The sequence below is a fragment of the Mustela erminea genome, chromosome 5 (assembly GCF_009829155.1).
Source record: "Mustela erminea isolate mMusErm1 chromosome 5, mMusErm1.Pri, whole genome shotgun sequence".
In the NCBI taxonomy this organism is placed as follows: Eukaryota; Metazoa; Chordata; class Mammalia; order Carnivora; family Mustelidae; genus Mustela; species Mustela erminea.
In genome coordinates, this window is record NC_045618.1 from 48,736,452 (window position 1) to 48,754,416 (window position 17,965).

General features: G+C 59.7%; 1 protein-coding gene across 1 annotated transcript; it reads left to right on the forward strand.

The window, feature by feature from the left end:
• Positions 1 to 218: 218 nt before the first annotated feature.
• SKOR1 (SKI family transcriptional corepressor 1) lies at positions 219 to 14,483 on the forward strand. The gene is made up of 11 exons (XM_032341743.1): positions 219 to 289; positions 2,993 to 3,126; positions 3,385 to 3,526; positions 5,820 to 8,019; positions 9,103 to 9,190; positions 10,111 to 10,218; positions 10,760 to 10,831; positions 12,185 to 12,259; positions 12,529 to 12,603; positions 13,116 to 13,181; positions 13,748 to 14,483. Exons 1-11 carry the CDS (start codon positions 219 to 221, stop codon positions 13,840 to 13,842), a joined length of 3,126 nt encoding a protein of 1,041 aa, XP_032197634.1. The 3' UTR covers positions 13,843 to 14,483.
• Positions 14,484 to 17,965: the final 3,482 nt, after the last annotated feature.

Here is a 17,965-nt window from a genome sequence, read left to right on the forward strand (position 1 = left end):
CCTGCGCGCCTTAATTACATCTGATTTTTAATTCAGAATACGTGTTTACACAGTAAGCGCTACGTACCCCATGATTATCCCCAATCCTCTTTATACTGTACTAATTATGTAAATTAAACCTAATTAACTGACGAAAACTGCCGTTAATTCAACTGGTAAAAGATATGTGCTCGAGGAGGAGGCGCGGCCGCCCAGCCCCAGCCCACGCCGGAGCGGGAATGGGCACCCGGGCCCCCGGCCGCGTGGACGCGACGCTGGGGACGCGCAGGCAGAGCGGACCGGCGGGGAGGTGGGGGGAGCACGTGATCCGGAGTCCGGCCCTCCGACCTGAGTTCCACCCCGCATTTGATAAAAGAGAATCCGTGCTAATGGGAGTCAGAAAGACCAAGGGCATTGAGTGCCACGGCCTCCTCAGTCTCTGCACTGGGCCGCAGGACCCACAGTGCCGTCTCAGGAAGACGGGTCCCACCCTCGGCAGTCTGAACCCGAGTTCAAATCCCAGCGCTGCCCCCCGCACTGGCTGCCTGAACCTGAGCAAGTGACCTGGCATTGCTAACCTTGTTCTACCAGCAGCATGAGAGGCACATTTGGCGTCTGGGAGATCAGTCTGCGTCACTTATTGCCTGGGGAACCTGGGTGGGTTGGCTTTCACTATCTGACCCTCAGTTTCCTTCCTGTAAAATGGGAATAAATGATCCCTACCTAGTCCCACAGCCATTGTGAGAACCTGCTGTGCAACTGTAAAATGCAGTTCACGGTGATCCAATGATCCATCCCAACTGGATGCTGGTCCAGAGCAGAGCACAGATCCCACCCCCGACACCCACTCACCAGAGACCATTGCCCCCCAAGCGAGCGATGTCACCTCCCCAGCCTCTCTTCACACGCCTTCAGTTTTTCTCCAGCTCAGACCCTGGATTGAGCGTTGGGTGGGGTCTGCGAAGCCGGTCTTGGGTGCAGAGAGCTGTCTGCAGCTTGGTGCTGAACGGAGATGCAGGGGCAACCCTGCTCAGCCTTAGTGCCAGAACCCGGGAGGGAACTTTTGTCTGAGAAGTCCCCAGGGGCCCCGGGGCCAGGCTGCCGGAAACGCCCTGGAGGCCGGCCCCGGAGGCGCTGTTGGCCCCCACAGTACAATAGAGGCAGGACACAGGCCTTGCCCCTCCTCTTTCCACTCCCACCTCCTCAGTACCCCGGGGGCGTCCTGGCTCCGCGATCGTTGTCACTACCACACCGAATTCTGAGATGCCTTTTAAAAAATCATTAGGAGCCTAAGAATAATTACCGAACGGGATTGTAATTATGGGATGGGGGAGGCCGGGCAGAGGGAAGGGGGATGAGCAGGTGGAGGCTGGGGGCGGCTCTCGGACTGGGACGGAAAATGGGTTCCTGTTTACCTCGAAGGGAAGTGTAACGGGGCGGGGGAGGGCAAAGAGAGGTAGAATTAAAGCGGGACGGAGGCAAAGCCTGGGAAAGATACATTAACGGAGGGACCAGAAGCAGAGAAAAGGGCTGAGCAGGCTCTGAGAGAAGAGAAAAAGGAAAGCAGATCCAAGAGGGAGAAAGACGGAAACTGAAGGAGGTGAAAGAGCGAGATGCCGCTCTAGAAGGGCCACCGCAGAGTAGACAGAACCCTTAAACTTGGGGGTAGTTTCTGAGGACTTGGATAACACGGTAGCCAAGGGGAGCGGGTGACAAACGAGTCAGGCCGGGCCCCTTTCTCCAACAGCAAGGCCTGGGCAATCCGTTCGCGCCCTCAGAGGATTCTCCCAGGGTCCCTGGGAGCCAGGGGAGAAGAGGAAAACGAGAGGAAAGAAGTGGACTGACGAAGGAGAAGGAGTGGCGAACCTCGGAGCAGGCGGAATGCGGGAGGGGAGAGGGACTGTAACCCAGAGCGTAAAGGGAAAACGAGGGGGCGGGGGCGAGGGCGACCCCGCGCCGCCGGCCGCGGAAGATTTATGGCATCGTTCGGGTTCCAAGGACAGGCTGCGCTAGCCGCTGCTGCCAACGTCGGTAGCCACAGTGGCCGCTGCGCCCCCTGCCCGGGCGGCCCGCCGCGCCCCGGGCCATCCCTGCCATTATTAACTTCTGTTTGATTAGGGTAATTGTTCAAACTTAGGCTGGACAGTATGATTAATTACAGTTTAATTAACGTGTCCATTAAGGACACTTAATGCCGTGGGGGGGGTGTTGAGGGGGCGCCCGGGTATGAACAAATGGGGGGAGGGGGTAGACTGGTAACTCAAATGAAGTAGAGGCGGAGACTGAAAGGGAGAACAGGGTGACCCAGAGGGGTAGTGGAGGAAAAGAATAGTGAAGACAGAAACCTACAGGCACAGAGGGGAAGGAGGAGGGGAGAGAGATGGAGCTTCGCAAAGAGAGAAGATGCCAAGGGGTGTCTGGAGCATGGGGCGGCGGGGGGGGGGGGGGCTAAAGCCCTACTACGGGGAAACTGAGTTAGCAGGAGAGCTGGAGCAGACTCTAGCAGCCTCCTAGAAAGTAGTTGACCCCAGTATCTCCCAAAGATGACTTAGTTCCTACTCGGGGCAGGTCGCAGTTGATGGGGGAAGCAACCAAGGCGGGGGCGGGGGGGGGTGGTGGCCCAAATCCAATTCTACTACTTAGTAAAGGAGTCGTCCCTCCCCAGGCTGGTGTGTCCTGACGCCTTCCAACCAAATCAGAAGCGGTGGAGAAGTTGATTCTGCCCCTTCCCAGCTATCCCTCCCTCCTCCGCCCCCGCCCACACCCTTCTTTCTGCCTAGCAGGCCTTTGGTTACCCAAGTGGCTCCCAGGGGCCACTCTCGGGATCCACTGCTTTGGCCCAAAAGTGCGATGCCCTCCCTCGCGCCCCTTCCTCCAGAGCCTTCCTCAGCCCGGTCATCCGGCCTTGGCCCCGACAGAGGGCTGGGGCCTTCCCTACTTTGTCCTGGGAGGCAAACTTTGCGGCCCCAAGCCCTTCCTCCCTCCTGTCCCCTTTGGCGAGTGTGGGCCGCAGGTGCCGGGCGCAGGGCGCAGGTGTGCGGCCGCTTACCTGGGGCGCGCAGGCCCGGGAGCTGCAGGAGGCGGCGGGCGCGGCGCGTGGCCCGCGGGCTAGAGGACCCTGGGAGGGCGCGAGTGACTGCGCGGGCGGTGGGTGTGGCGCCCCGGCTCGCAGCTGTCAAGCGCGCCCGCCCCGCGCCGGCCTCGCCACTCGGGCTGTGACCGCGCCGTGCCCGTCGCCGCGCCATGCGCTCCAGGCTTCGGCCTCGGCTCCGGGCCCGTCCGGGGCCTCCGGGGCAGCGGCGCAGGGCACACGTCTTCGCTCAAGGGGCCCTGGCGTCCAGCGCCCGCTGAGAGCCCGCGTCGCGCGGGAGGGGCCAGCGGGGCCGCGGGTGTGAGCGCGAGGAGCCCGGGAGCGCGGCTGTGCGCGCGCGCGGGGAGGGGCCGCGCCGTCACCCGGAGAGCCCGGCGGATCCCGGACTCCCGCCCGCCGCTCCGCCCGCCGCGCACCTCCTCTCACCGCTCGCCCGGCTCCAGCCGCCGCCGCACGGTGAGTACCCGCGTCGGGTCGCCCGCCGCCCCCGCTCCCTGCCCATACAGCTCTTTTCGTTTAGTTCCGATTTGGGTTCTTGTGGCTGTTGTTTTTATTATACCTAAGGACTCCATCGCATCACTCCCAGTGCTGTCCGCCTCCCGCCTCGTCGACCTCTCCAAGCTCACCCCTCAAGCCCCAGGAGCCGGAGAGGGCTCCTCAAGGCAGCCCTGGCGGCTGCTCCTGACCGCTGCCTACAGCTCATTGCCCGGGCTTTCCGCTCTGGCCCTCGAAATTCGGTTCCTTTTCTAGGGCCCCCCTTCTCCTGGTTCTGGGGCCCATAGCCCCCTCCACTCCGGAAAAACCCTCGGGGCCCCCAGACCCTCAGCTTGGGGAGGACGCGCTCTGCTCTGAGGCGCACCCTTCACTGCATGCGGGCAGGACACACTTGCCGATTTCGGGAAACCGAGAAGACATCGTCATTTCCCAGAGCCTCGGAGCACCCCCCACCCCTGTCACCTTCCCAATCCTGAGAGCTCTTCAGGGGGCTGCGGGGCTGGCCTCAGCTGGGGAGTTAAGACAGTGTTTTTGCCTCCTGAGATGTTACAGGGGACTTTAACGTGAAAGGAGGGTCAACTTGTTTCAATTCGATCCCCGGAGATAAAGATGAAATAGACAGATAACAGATAAATAGCTTGATACTTGAAGAAGGTATGAAGACAGATGGGAGAAAGAGGAGCGAGCTGGGAGAGACAGGCAGCTCAGGGACAGATACGATCGACAGATGAGGGGCACCTAGACAAACAGAGGGAGGGAAAGAGACAGACAGAAGAGCCCAGTCTTTTCCATGAAGGCTTTTGAACTCGGATCCCCAGTCTCACTGGAGCTGCCCCTCTGAAAATGAATTTGCCTTTTCTGATGAGTTTAAGAGAGGGGCCCTCAGGGTTGAGCTGCCTCCGCCGCAGGAGTGCCTGCAGCCTAGGGCTGGATGAGAGCCTTTGGTGTCTGAGGACACGTGGCTGGGCCAGGCGACCTAGAGGGCCCCAAGCATCAGTCCCTGGGTCCTTCTGCTGCCACAGTCCACGGGAGAGGCAACCACCCTGCTTGGGCCAGAGATCAAAGCGCGGGACCGGCAGCAACTTTTGACCTGGAGCCTTGTGGCTCCGAGCACCCGCCAGGATTCTTCTCAACCCATATGAATTGGGAGAGCCCGGCTTGAAGTATACTCAGGAGACGCCCCCAAAAGAGGAAGCCCGGAGCCGGGAGAGACTGCATGTGGCCTGAGCAGGAAAGGCATATCTGAAGAAGGAGGAAAACTTAGGGAGTGGGCTGTTGGAAGCAAAGGAGAAGTGGCTCCTGAGAAACTTCATCGAGAACCCCTCTGTCCCCACGCGCTGACCCGGATGGAAACAAGCTTTGGTACGGAACGCAGCTAAAAATGCAGAAAATGTGGTTAGGAACTGCGTGACCCTGGTCGACTGATGGCTGGGAGAAAAACGGTTTGTATTTCCAGCCGGTATCTTTCTTCTCAACGAACGTGAGGCTCTGGGCGTGAGAGGAGAAGCTCGGGTTTGTGGAACCAGTGCTGCCATCCTCGGGAACCGGCTCGGCACGGAGCTGGGTGCGGTGTGGGCCGCCCTGGGGCTGGGCGCGCACAGCGAGCTTTGGAGAGCCGGATTCAGCACCGCGAACAGCGGTCCTTTCAGCCTCCCCCACACACACACACACCCCTCCAAGGCCTCGAGACCCTCCTCCTTCTCTTTGCGCCCCCCCCCCCGCCCCCTGCTGTCTGGAGATGGGCAGTGACCGCCCCTCCCCCCGTCTGGATCCCTCCCAGCGCCTCCCCCGCCCGCCCTCGTGCATGCGCGACTGAGCAGAGGGGCAGCCGTCCCCGAAGTCCGGGCTTCAGGACCCGGGCGGGTAGGGCAGGCTGCGAGGGTAGCCAAAGGCACACGGATCTGGACATTGGGAAGCCTGGGTTCGGAAATGGCTTTGCTGTGTGGCCTTGGGCAAGTCACTCTCCGTCTCTGGGCCCCACTTCCTCCACAATCCGAAAACAAAATTGGGTTCCTAGCTGCCGGGCTTCCTGAGGTCTCAATTACCCCTTCTTCTCCCCCAGACCCCAGGGGCTTTTGTTGTGGCGCCAGCACGGTCTGAATAACAAAAAGGCTCCCGTCCAGGGGGCGAATGAGCTTGGACTCCGGTTAGCCAAGTTCCCCACGCGCCCAACTCAGTGCGCCCGGCTGGGCGGGCCGGAGCCACGGTGGCGCTGAAAATGGCTCATCTGCTCTTTGCTTTTTCTGTTTCGCAGGAGCGGCGGCATGGAGGCTCTCACCACTCAGCTGGGGCCGGGGCGCGAGGGCAACTCCTCACCCAACTCTAAGCAGGAGCTGCAACCCTACTCGGGCTCCAGCGCTCTCAAACCCAACCAGGTGGGCGAGACGTCGCTGTACGGGGTGCCTATCGTGTCTCTGGTCATCGACGGCCAGGAGCGCCTTTGCCTGGCGCAGATCTCCAACACTCTCCTCAAGAACTACAGCTACAATGAGATCCACAACCGCCGCGTGGCCCTGGGCATCACGTGCGTGCAGTGCACGCCAGTACAGCTGGAGATTCTGCGTCGGGCCGGGGCCATGCCGATCTCGTCTCGCCGCTGTGGTATGATCACCAAGCGCGAGGCCGAACGCCTGTGCAAGTCGTTCCTGGGCGAGCATAAGCCGCCCAAGCTGCCGGAGAACTTCGCCTTCGATGTGGTGCACGAGTGCGCGTGGGGCTCCCGTGGCAGCTTCATCCCCGCGCGTTACAACAGCTCGCGTGCCAAGTGCATCAAGTGCGGCTACTGCAGCATGTACTTCTCGCCTAACAAGTTCATCTTCCACTCGCACCGCACACCGGACGCCAAGTACACACAGCCCGACGCCGCCAACTTCAACTCGTGGCGCCGTCATCTCAAACTCAGTGACAAGTCGGCCACAGATGAACTGAGCCACGCTTGGGAGGACGTCAAGGCCATGTTCAATGGCGGCACGCGCAAGCGGACTTTCTCGCTGCAAGGAGGCGGCGGTGGCGGCGCTAATGGCGGGTCGGGTGGGCAGGGGAAGGGTGGTGCTGGCGGCGGGGGCGGCCCGGGGTGTGGCGCAGAGATGGCCCCAGGCCCGCCGCCCCACAAAACCCTGCGCTGTGGCGAAGACGAGGCCACCGGGCCTCCTGGGCCCCCTCCTCCCCATCCGCAGCGGGGACTTGGTCTAGCCGCAGGAGCCGGCGGCCCGGCGGGCCCTGGAGGGCCTGGTGGCGGCGCCGGCGTACGCAGTTACCCAGTGATCCCAGTGCCCAGCAAGGGCTTTGGCCTCTTGCAGAAACTGCCCCCGCCGCTTTTCCCTCACCCCTACGGCTTCCCCACGGCTTTCGGCCTCTGCCCCAAAAAGGACGACCCTGTGCTAGGCGCGGGAGAGCCCAAGGGAGGCCCAGGCACCGGGAGCGGCGCGGGTGCGGGCACTGGCGGAGGCGCGGGCGGGCCAGGATCCGGCCACTTGCCCCCGGGGGCAGGCCCTGGCCCGGGTGGCGGAGCCATGTTCTGGGGTCACCAGCCCTCTGGGGCGGCCAAGGACGCAGCGGCCGTGGCTGCAGCGGCCGCCGCCGCTACCGTATATCCGACGTTTCCCATGTTCTGGCCGGCGGCAGGCAGCCTGCCGGTGCCGCCCTATCCAGCTGCGCAGAGTCAAGCCAAGGCCGTGGCGGCCGCTGTAGCGGCGGCGGCGGCGGCGGCAGCTGCAGCAGCCGGCAGCGGCGGCCCCGAGTCCCTGGACGGTGCCGAGCCCGCCAAGGAGGGCAGCCTGGGCGCAGAGGAGCGCTGTCCGAGCGCTCTGTCCCGCGGGCCGCTGGACGAGGACGGCGCGGACGAGGCGCTGCCGCCGCCTCTGGCCCCACTTGCCCCACCACCGCCGCCCGCACGCAAAGGCTCCTATGTGTCGGCCTTCCGACCTGTGGTCAAGGACGCCGAGAGCATCGCCAAGCTCTACGGTAGCGCCCGCGACGCGTACGGCGCGGGGCCTGCTCGTGGGCCAGGGCCGGGAGCGGGGTCCGGCGGCGGTTACGTGAGTCCAGACTTTCTGAGCGAGGGCAGCTCCAGCTACCACTCCGCCTCGCCCGACGTGGACACTGCTGACGAGCCCGAGGTGGACGTGGAGTCCAACCGCTTCCCTGACGATGAGGGCGCTCCAGATGAGACCGAGTCGGGCGTACCCAGTGCGCCCAGCACGGGAGGCGGCCCGGACGCCGACCAGCCCGCAGGGCCCCCGTCTACCACCTCCTCGGGCGCCGACGGTCCCACAGACTCCCCAGATGGCGGCAGCCCTCGTTCCCGGCGCCGCCCCGGGCTGCCCACCGCCAGCCGGTCATTTGGGGACCTGGCGGCCGACGACGTGGTGCGGAGACCGGAGAGGAGCCCGCCGAGCAGCGGCTATGAGCTGCGAGAGCCTTGCGGGCCGCTGGGGGGCCCCGCGCCGGCCAAGGTGAGCCCAGCGCCTGCCTCGCTGGTGGCGCCTCCCCGCTTACCCCTCGGCACCTCGGGGATGTGGGGCAGGTACTGGCCAAGTTAGGGACAGGAATCGTGTTTGGAGCAGGCGTTCGAGCGCGGCAGGCCCCAGCTACTCTGGGTAGGCCCAGCTTCGGTAGCGCTGTGGAATTTGCTGGGACCTCCGTGTAAGGGTTTCGGAAAATCGGGGAGGGGGGTGTGCAGGCCTGAGAAAGGGGTGCTTTACATTTTTGTTGGTTGAGGGAGGGGTGGTGGAGACAGGCAGAGACTCTCAGTAACACAGACAGAGAGAAAGAAAAGCGGTCTGCGGAAAGAACGCCGGGTAGATAAAGGGACCCAAAGCCAGAGAAAAGCGCCAATGGCACACGCACCCAGATGGGGATCAGAGTCTCAGGGAAGACAAGCTGATGAGGAGAGGACAGGGTCTTCCTCAGCCCGGGCCCCAGCAGTACCAGTCCCAGAATCGTCCTCCACCACTATAAGTAGTTTTCTGAGTCCCGTTGAACTCCAGCCTTGGGAACCGCAGGGTTCACTGGTAGGCAGCTTTCAAGACAGCTTGCAGGGCAGCAGAGGGGCTCCCAGGTTGGCTGGGCCACGGGTTCGGGTGGGGACTGTGCAACTAAGCTGAAATCGTTGGCCGTTTGAAAGTGGGTGCGCACACCTGTACATTTCCATTAGGTCCATTAAAACACGAATCATTAGCTGGATGCGAAAGGCGTCTTTTATGCGGGGACTGGGCGAGGGCTGGCGGAAGATGCCGAAAGGAGTTGGGGGTGGGGGGCTCGCTGTGAATGGTCCTTGGCTTGAGAGCCGCTTTGTCTTTCTGCTAATTTATCGAGGGCGCTAATAATTATCGTTGACGCTACTACGGTGATGCAATGCGGCCTCCGAGGGCGCCAGGCTGCGCCGCGTGCCTCCTAGCGTCCGGGGCGCTCGGGTCCCGCGGGCTAGCTGACCTCCGCCTCCCCTCTCAGCGCTCTCTCGGCCGCGGCGCAGGGCTGAACGGCCCTGAGCCGCTTCAAGCGCCCCCCTAACCGCCTGTCATTTTCGGCCGCCGCAGGTGTACGCGCCAGAGCGGGACGAGCATGTGAAGAGCGCGGCGGCGCTGGGGCCCGCGGCCTCCTACCTCTGCACCCCCGAGGCCCACGGTAACGCCCCCAGCCCCCCTGCCGAGGTCGCTGGCCAATGTGACGTGGGGACCACGGGCGGAGGGCCGGGGCGGAGGGAGGGGGCTGCGAGGAGAGACGAGAGGAGAAAAAAGAGGCAGAGAAAGCGAGAGAAAGAGGGAGCGGGAGAGAAAAATAAAGGAAAAGGAAGCCAAGAGAGAACTCCCAGAAACTTCCATCGTTTGGTCACTTAACAAACCGACCTGTCCACCGCACTACACACGCTCATGTGCACCTCACACTCTGACTTAAATCCTTTTAAAAAATCGCTCCTGGCACCTCATTCAAGTCCTCTCATTTATTCGGCAAATGTTTGGCCTCGAGGTCCTCCGTGGGCAGGCCGGATTAGGGCGGAGGGTGCGGGCGCTCGGCTGCGCGCTTGGACACCCCTAAATCGCCGCCCTAGCTGCGACCCAACCCCGGGGGGAGCCTGCCTGTGTGCCGGGCCCGAGTGCCTCGAAGAGGAGGGGCGGAGGGCCTCGGAAATCCAGGCAATCCAAGCCCGAAAGGATATCTCCCCCGCTGCCACCCCGCGCGGGTCGCCGCCTGGGCCGCGTTCTCGGCGGGAGCGGCGCAGGCAGACCCGGCGGCCACGCGCGCTCGCGGTGCCCCAGTATCTGCGCGCGATGTAGGTCGCTCGTCCCTGGTGGGCTCGGCTGCTCGTCTTGTTCTTTTCCGAGGGGCTGGGGAGGGGGCGTGGAGCGCGAGATGAGCAGACCGCGCGCGGGGGAGGGGGTGCCCGGCCCAAAGCCTGAGGGTGCAAGCCCAGGCGCACAGCCGGGAACCAGCGGCGGCCACAACGCTTTTAATTAGGGCTCGGGCGCCCCGACCGTGGCAGCTCTGGCCGTATCGGGGTCACGGTTTCTTTGCTTCTCCTTGAAACTCGGTTTATTGCCTTTAAGAACCAGATAAGGAAGACAATCACTCGACAGCCGACGATTTGGAAACGAGGAAATCCTATCCAGACCAAAGGAGTATCTCCCAACCAAGTCCCGCAAATACAGACCGAGGTGAGCCCTAGGACCCTCGCGCACCAACCCCACCCGGAAGCTGGGGCCCAGGTCGTCCAGGTTCCAACTGGCTTCGGCTTGCGTGGAGGACTTTCGATAGAGCGTAAGCGGCTGCTGGTCCCCTCCTGAGGCTGGCAGACACAGATTTAAACAGCGCGCGCGAGGTGCAGGCCCGGTTTCCTGAGTTGCTGTCCTCCTTTGTGGGTTTGGGGCTCTTCCGGGTAAGGGAAGGGGCTGTACTAAAAGGAAACGAGAGACACCATCACCGACATGAAGCAGGTCAGAGGGCACTTCCTGCCCTAAGACCGCCTAATTTCCTGAGTCCACTGTCCTTCTTCAGTGGGTCACTCTCTAAAATGAGGGCTATACCCCTAAAATGATAGCTTGGAAGGTAGGTGGTACTCGATGCCTGTAACTGTCTCTTGTAAAGACAAATGATCTGGAGCAGCTGGGTGACTTAGCACAGTTCCCGGCAGCTCACTCTTCCCCTCCCAAGGCCTCTCTCAGGATAGAACCCTTCTTACCTGCCCTTGTATCCCAGGTGAAGATGGGCTCACCCTGGATGTCACAGGAACTCAGCTAGTGGAGAAAGATATCGAGAACCTGGCCAGAGGTGAGGTTAAATCTGTGAAATGGGGGTCCACCCTGCTTGGGGGAGATGACCCCTTCTTGTAGGGGAGTGTGTGGGAACACAGGGCTCTCGGGGGATCAGATTTCACTGAGTGGAAAGGACATTCCTTTGGGCACACAATGCTGGCATAGAGGTTTGGGGGGGGGCGTGAGGATGGGGAGAGTGAACCAAACCCCCAGAAGAAGTTCATTAGAAGTTTGGATTTCCAAGGCTGGCCTGTCTGAAGAGCGCAGTGAAAGAGCGCAAAGCGTAATGATCCTCAGTGTGTGTAACAAGGAGATAGAGCAATCGGGGTCTCCCAACCTCACTGGAAAACAGGACTTTTTCTGAAAAGCAAGATTGCAAGGAGATTTATTTAAGGAATGTCTGAGAGGTTATTTTTTTCCTGGAATTAATGCATAATCACCACCCCCCAACATGCCCTAAATGGGGTGACGATAGAGCCTGTTTTCAGAATGGGATCCTGGGGTAGCTGCTCCATCTGCAGGGGAGCCGTGGCTTGAGGCACAGAGGACAGGAACCTCTGACCCCACTTTGCTCTTCTACCTCCTATTTCTATGTTTCCTCAGCACCTGCTCAGGGTGGGATTTCTCAGAGAGCCACCCCATGGGGAAGACCCAGATCCCCCATAGCTCCATGGTCAGGGCAGACCCCCCCACCCCGCCATCCCTTTGTAGCTGGCTCTGAGGGCACGAACGGGGCTCTCCACATCCACCTGCTATCCACCACGCTGCTCTCAACCAGCCAGGGGATGGGCTTGGAAAGTGGTGTGGGAGGGGGGAGAAGAGTCTTCCACTCTTCTAATCACAGATTATACAGGACACGCAATCACCTTCAGCATCATTGGTGCTTTATATGAGAGCTCTTAGTATGGATTTGGGGGCCTGCCACCCCCCGAAATTGTGAACAGGCTATTGTGAGTACAGGTGCTTTTCTGGGGCAGGGGTCCAGGTCTTTCACGAGATTCACCCAGCTCCTAGTGTTGAAGGGAACAATTAGGTGTGTCATTTGGAGGGGTAAACCAAGTCCTGGGCCAGCCTCTAAGGTTAGGGAGTTGGGAACGACTTAAAGCAAAAGCCGGGCTGGTTAGCCCAACATGGCTTCCACCATCCTGAATTTAATTCCCTTGGGCAACCTGTCTCCTAGCCCTTTTTGCTCGCCCAAATCCTTTGGAAGCGAATGGGAAAACAGTGTAGAGGGCCTCTACCTCCTGACCCCACCACCTCAGGACTCTGGGCCAGGGCGGGGCCTGCAGGACCTTGGTGGTGGTAGTGGGGGTGGGGGATGCCTGAGCCCCGCGCACCCTCCTTTACTCCTATTCTCGCCCCCTCGCAGACGAATTGCAAAAACTGCTCCTGGAGCAAATGGAGCTCCGCAAGAAATTGGAGCGAGAATTTCAGAGTCTCAAAGGTACCCGTCCCCCTTCCTGACCCACCCTACCCCACCCCACCCTCACCCCACCCTCACCCCACCTCAGCTCGAGAGCCTTCTTCCTGCGCTCTTCGACCCCAGGTCAGGGCAGCCGCAGCTGCGCGCCAGGCACCAGCCGCAGAACCCTGCTTTTCCGGGGTTTCCCGCTAGGCCGGAGACCGAACGGGTGGGGGCGGAATGGGGAGTGGGGAAATGGGGCCGGGGGAGGGGGCTGTGCGTCACAGCTCTCACTTAATCAATTTGCACAGATAATTTTCAGGATCAAATGAAGAGGGAATTGGCTTATCGAGAAGAAATGGTGCAACAGCTGCAAATTGTCAGAGGTAAGACGGGAGTCAGGTGAGCGCGTGCACGGGCCGTAACTGCCTCTCTTCTGGCAGGAGCCGCAATGTTGGCTCAGTCATTTGGATTTAAATTGAAGGTAATTTAACAATTATTTTTTTTATTTAATATCCTTTGTATACTCTGATTAGCCTCAGAATGGCAAGCGAGCCCAGCAAACGGCTTGCAGGCATCATTACATGGAGTGATTGAACTTCTTATCGCGGCAATTTCCATGGTTTCTAAATTAAAAATCGAGGCGTAAAATTACCTGGGAAGTAATGCCTAAGTTTGCTTTAATTTTGGTTAGATCCGTCTGCCTTTAAGCGCCATCCCAGGCCTTTTCCTCCCTCCGCCCGGCTGCAGGTTGGAGCATTGGTGCTCCCTCCCTCGGTCTCCCGGATGTGTTTCTTGGAGGGGCTGAGCGCTGGGGAGAGGGTGAGCCCGGGGCTGTGACCCCGGCCGGCTGGAGGGTGGTCTCATTTCCTCACCGGCCCCTCCCCATGTCTTCCAGACACTCTGTGTAACGAACTCGACCAAGAGCGGAAGGCGCGCTATGCCATCCAGCAGAAATTAAAAGGTGCGGATGCCGGGAAACAAAGATAGGACTGTTGCGGGCTCTGGCTGTGCCACTGAATGAATGAATGATGAATGAATGATGGACAGATGAATGGACGATGAATGAGCTAATGAATGATTGAGTAAATGAAGGGGCTAGTGAGAGGGAAAGACCAGGTCTGCCTAAATCAGAAGCTGAGAGGAGGGAAGTGCGAATGTTTTAAATGGGGAAATAATTCTAGAACGGTAGAATAGAGAGAAAGAACCCCTTGAGCCCTGGGCATTGGGAAATCTGCCGTGGGATCCAAATCTGTCCCTGGGCAGATTAACTTCCCTCTTTGTGTGCCTCAGTTTCTTCTTCTGTATAATGGGGCAATGCACCAGCGCACTGGTTCTAAATCGACAGGTTCTCTCTCCTACACTCCTACGGTTTTTCTGACCTGCTCACTTGAGAGCCCTCCAGTCCCAAGGGGGTGGGTGAGACCAGGGCGGGCAGGGAAGGGGGCCGAGTGGAGGGAGCCCATAGGCCGCGCAGGCAAGGCTGGGCAAGCAAAGTGCCCAACTTGGCCTGCCCGACTGTCTTTCCAGAAGCTCACGACGCCCTGCACCACTTCTCCTGCAAGATGCTGACGCCCCGCCATTGCACTGGCAACTGCTCCTTCAAGCCCCCGCTGTTGCCCTAGGGCCGGCCCCGCCGCGCCCACGCGCCCTCAAGCCATGCTGCTCTCTTCTTGTAAATACCTGCGGCCGCGGCGGCCGAGAGCGAGGAACAAGCCATTCCGACACGACCGATGTACATACAGCCTCCCGCCCGCCCTCCTCCCGGGCGCCTTGGCCCAGGGCCCCTTCTTCGTTTCCAAGTGTAAATACCACCTCGCCCCACGGTTTAACTCCAGGGCATCGGACCTCATGGGGTTAACTGGACCAAAGGGGGTAAGAAAGGGGAAAGGGGGGGTCTCCCCCGCCCCACACAGCCTCGAACCCCCCAGTTGTATACACAGCGTAGCGACTTCGCCGGCGCTGGCCCCGCTCTCCCCTGTCCCTTCCATTCTGAAACTTGTTCCTAATGACAAAGTGGCTATGTGCAATGGGTATAAATGAACTGTGAGTCTCTCTGGGTTCAGGATTGGGTTCCGTTTTATTTATGCTGTAAATTATTTTGCTTCCTTCTCCTGGACCTACTTCCGGTCCCATTTTGCATTCCCCTTTGGGTTTTGTCTAATTTTTTTTTCTTGTTAACCTCTTGATGTAACAGCACTTTAAAAAGGGCGACGACTCACGAGATGGAGACCACCTTGAGCCTATTTGGGGAGACCACCCTGTATCCGTGACTTTTGTTTTGTTTTTAATAAAAAAAGAAATCTGTCACTTCTTGGGGCTGTGGCGGTGGAGGTGGGGGTAGGGGTGAGGGAGGTGGGCGGCGGCGGGCTGCGGGACGCGCAACAGGTGCGGCTCCAAGACCTCACGCGCGAGTTCTGACGCTACGGGTCTGAGAATCGCCGGGCTCGGGTGGGCGGCAGCTAGTGCCCCGACCTCTCTCCCAGTCCTTCAGACATACCCAGTTCGCCTCCAGGCCACCCTCTCCCCGCGTTTGGGATACTCCCTTGAGCCTCTTGGCCCGAGGTAAGAGGACTACCGCAGCCTCCTGGGTGCCATGGTCTCTGACTCTTCCCTGCAGCTCTCACTGGGGCCGAGGATTTACTCCTGCCCTTTCCCACGCCTGTCCCACCGGGGAAGTCACCCCCGCGCGCCCTTGCAGGCGGGACGCTGCCGGGAAGCCCAGGTTCAATCAGTATTGCCGGGAGGCACGCGCCTCGGCCGCCTGGCCCGTAAGCGCTGGGGGGGGGGGGCGGGGGGCGAGGTACGTAGGGTGGACTTCGGTGGGCACGCCCGTAAGGGAAGGGCGTGACTCCGTGCTCGTGCACAGTTGTCCTCCCGCCTGCCCCTCCTCTACCCCAAAGGAGCGAGGCCTGGCGGGTTTAAAGGTTCTGTCCGTTGCAGTCCGAGAGGGTGTGCGGACGTGGAGGAGCCCACGGAGCAAGGTGAGTCCCACCTGCCCCGGAATCACTTCGTCACCCCTGGGGGATGAGGTGTGTGTGTGTGTGTGTGTGTGTGTGTGTGTGTGTGTGAGAGAGAGAGAGAGAGAGAGAGGTGGGTTGTTACTTGGCCGCGGTTCATAAGACCTCACCTTGCTACGGGCCTCCCGTCGGCCTCAGTTTCCACAGCGCACCTGCTGGTTAGGCTACAGATGAAGGATGGAAACTGCTGCGCGCTTTTTTGGGCAGCGGAGGCGGAGGAAGAGTGTGCGGAGTCGGAAAGTGCTCGGTACTGGGGATAATTGACCCCTGGCTTCCAGTTTCACCTCCTTGGCTGACTCTCAAGGATGCGGTGTCGCTCCCTTTATTACTCTAGGCCTCCGTTTGGGCTCACATAAACTAATACTCGGGCCCCCTACCCCCTCCGTCTGGGACGGGAGCTGGGCGCCAGGCAGTAAGTCGAGGCCTGGACCCGCGCCCGGACGACCCCGGCCTCCAACATTCCGGGGATCTCCGCGCGCTTCTCCGCCCCTCCCCTCGGGCCTGGCGGTCTGGGCTGCGCGGGCGGGGAAGCTGGATGCCGGGGCGCCTGGAGGGCCCGGGGCGGGGCGGCGAGCATGCGGGGCTCAGCGGGCCGCAGGGAAGGGGCGCAGGCCAGGACCCCGTGCGAGCGGCGGAGTCAGGAGGCCGGTTTCCGGAGCCCCCGGCGCTGGGGCTCACAACCCTACTCCAGTCGGCGCGGAGGGCTCCGGCTAAACTGTCAGGTGTCGCCCAGGGAAGAAGTCCTCGGGAGGCTCGATGTCCCAGCAGGAACCTTCCAAGGAGCGGGAACGTTTCTGTGGGTGCAATCAACCAGATCATTGGCCACTGTACCGACGGTGAAACTGAGGGCGCGAGAGGGAGTGACTTGCGTCCTCACGGCGTGCGGGGGCCCGGAGGTGGTGCACCCCAACAGTGCAGGTGTTGAGGAGAGCGCGAGCCTTGACCCCCTTGGCGTGAGCACGCCTTTGGAAGCCGCACTTCCTTCTCGGTGAAATGGGAATGACAGGCACTGCCCAGGCAGGAAGTTCCAGGGCCGCGGCCCACACAGAGGAGCCCAGCTAATATTTCTCTTTACCTTCCCTTTCCGAATTCCCCCGAAGTGGAGGGGGAAAAAGCCGTAGGCGGCCGGGGCGAGCCCGAAAGGGTGCCCCATCTGGGCCAGAATCCCTGCAGATTGGAGGTGTAGGCGGATCCGACCCAGAAAGCTTTGTTGCAAAACCCTCCTGGGTTCCTCGTCCCTTCAGAAGTGGTTTGTTCTCCCCCAAATGTTAATAACCAAACGATTGGTATGGATGTAATTATCAATAATTATACGAATTATTGCTGATTGCAGGGCTCGTAGCTACTTTAATTAGTTTACCAGATTCTAATTAAGTTAAATGAAACATTAATAGGGAAAATATGCTTTGGAAAAAACCCCAGGATTTTTAAAAAGCCTATTTCTCGCCACAACGTTGCCACCTTGCGACACAATTTAGGTATGACAGCCCAGAGTCCGAAGGCTCCAGATTAGGGAGCCTTGTCTTAGGGAGAAAACGTGGGGTTTGGGGAATAGCTAGAGGGCTGTAGAGCACAGAACGTCCTCCTGGGTGTTGCGTCCAAATTTTTGGTGTCACACTCCTGGGCGGTGCCCACAGGAGGTCCTGCTCTGGAGTCCAGGGTGTGGGGATAAAGAACCAGGCAAACATGGCTTGATGGTTCACCCTCCTGGGAGGAAATCCCAACTCCATCTATCCTGCAAATCTGGCAAACTGTAAGCAAAACAAACAAACAACAAAACAAAACCAGCTGGAATACCTCTGGATTCCTGGGACTCACCTCTGCATTCCTATGGCACTTGGTTTATTAAAAACTCAGGGGGTATTCAGTTCTCTGAGTTCTCCTCCGTTTTGTATGTCTGTTTCCCATAGGACTGTAAGTACCCTGGCAACAGGGGCCACATCTTGCCCTTCCTTGGAATCTCCAGGACAGGGCCTAGGGCATCCCAGTAGCTCAACAGATGTCTCAATGAAGGGGTTCCAACTTTGTGGTTAGTCTGGGTGCTGGAAATGTCCGAAGGATGGAGTCCCTAAGTGCTTCTGAATATCAGCGATTGCGAGGCAATTAAACTCATTTGCATCATATTAATAAAGCACAAATTTATTGCTCAGAAGATCCTTCATCAAAAGGATTATTTTGGAGGGCAGGTGTCTGCTAAGAGATTGTCAGCCTAGGAAAACTTTCTTCCTCTTCCAGCGTGTCCCAAAGACGGTGCTCCTCCACTCCTTCACATTTTGCAAGTTCACCAGGCACCTATTCCTAGCTACCCTGATCTAAATTCTAGCCTCCATCCTTTGCAAAAATACAACTCCTGTTCTTGAATTCAGAAAACCAGCAAGAGCAGAACTGGACCCATGTGCTCTTTCCATTAATTCTAAACAGCTGTATCTCTCACTCTCTACCATCCAAGCTGGTGTAGTGTTTGGTTACGAGCACAAGCTCTCTAGCCAGATTTCCTGGGTCTCAATCCCTTCTCTGCCATTTACTAGTTGTGTGACATTGGGCAAGTTGTTGAATCTCTCTGAGCCTCAGCTTCCCCATCTGCAACTGGAGGCGGGAGAGGGTACCTACTTCACAGAACTGTGGAGAGCCAGGAAAGTCAGCCAGGTCTCTGGCTTTTCCAGGACTAAGAATTGCCTGTATTTCCTCGTATCTGCTCCAAGACAACCGGTCATACCAAGTGGAATAA

Excerpts from the sequence above, each read along its gene's own strand:
- SKOR1 (XM_032341743.1), top strand. The coding sequence starts at position 219 with ATGGGCACCCGGGCCCCCGGCCGCGTGGACGCGACGCTGGGGACGCGC. Across the intron at positions 10,219-10,759 it reads TCCCGCAAATACAGACCGAG|GTGAAGATGGGCTCACCCTG; the intron begins GTGAGCCCTAGG and ends CTTGTATCCCAG. Across the intron at positions 12,260-12,528 it reads AGAATTTCAGAGTCTCAAAG|ATAATTTTCAGGATCAAATG; the intron begins GTACCCGTCCCC and ends CAATTTGCACAG.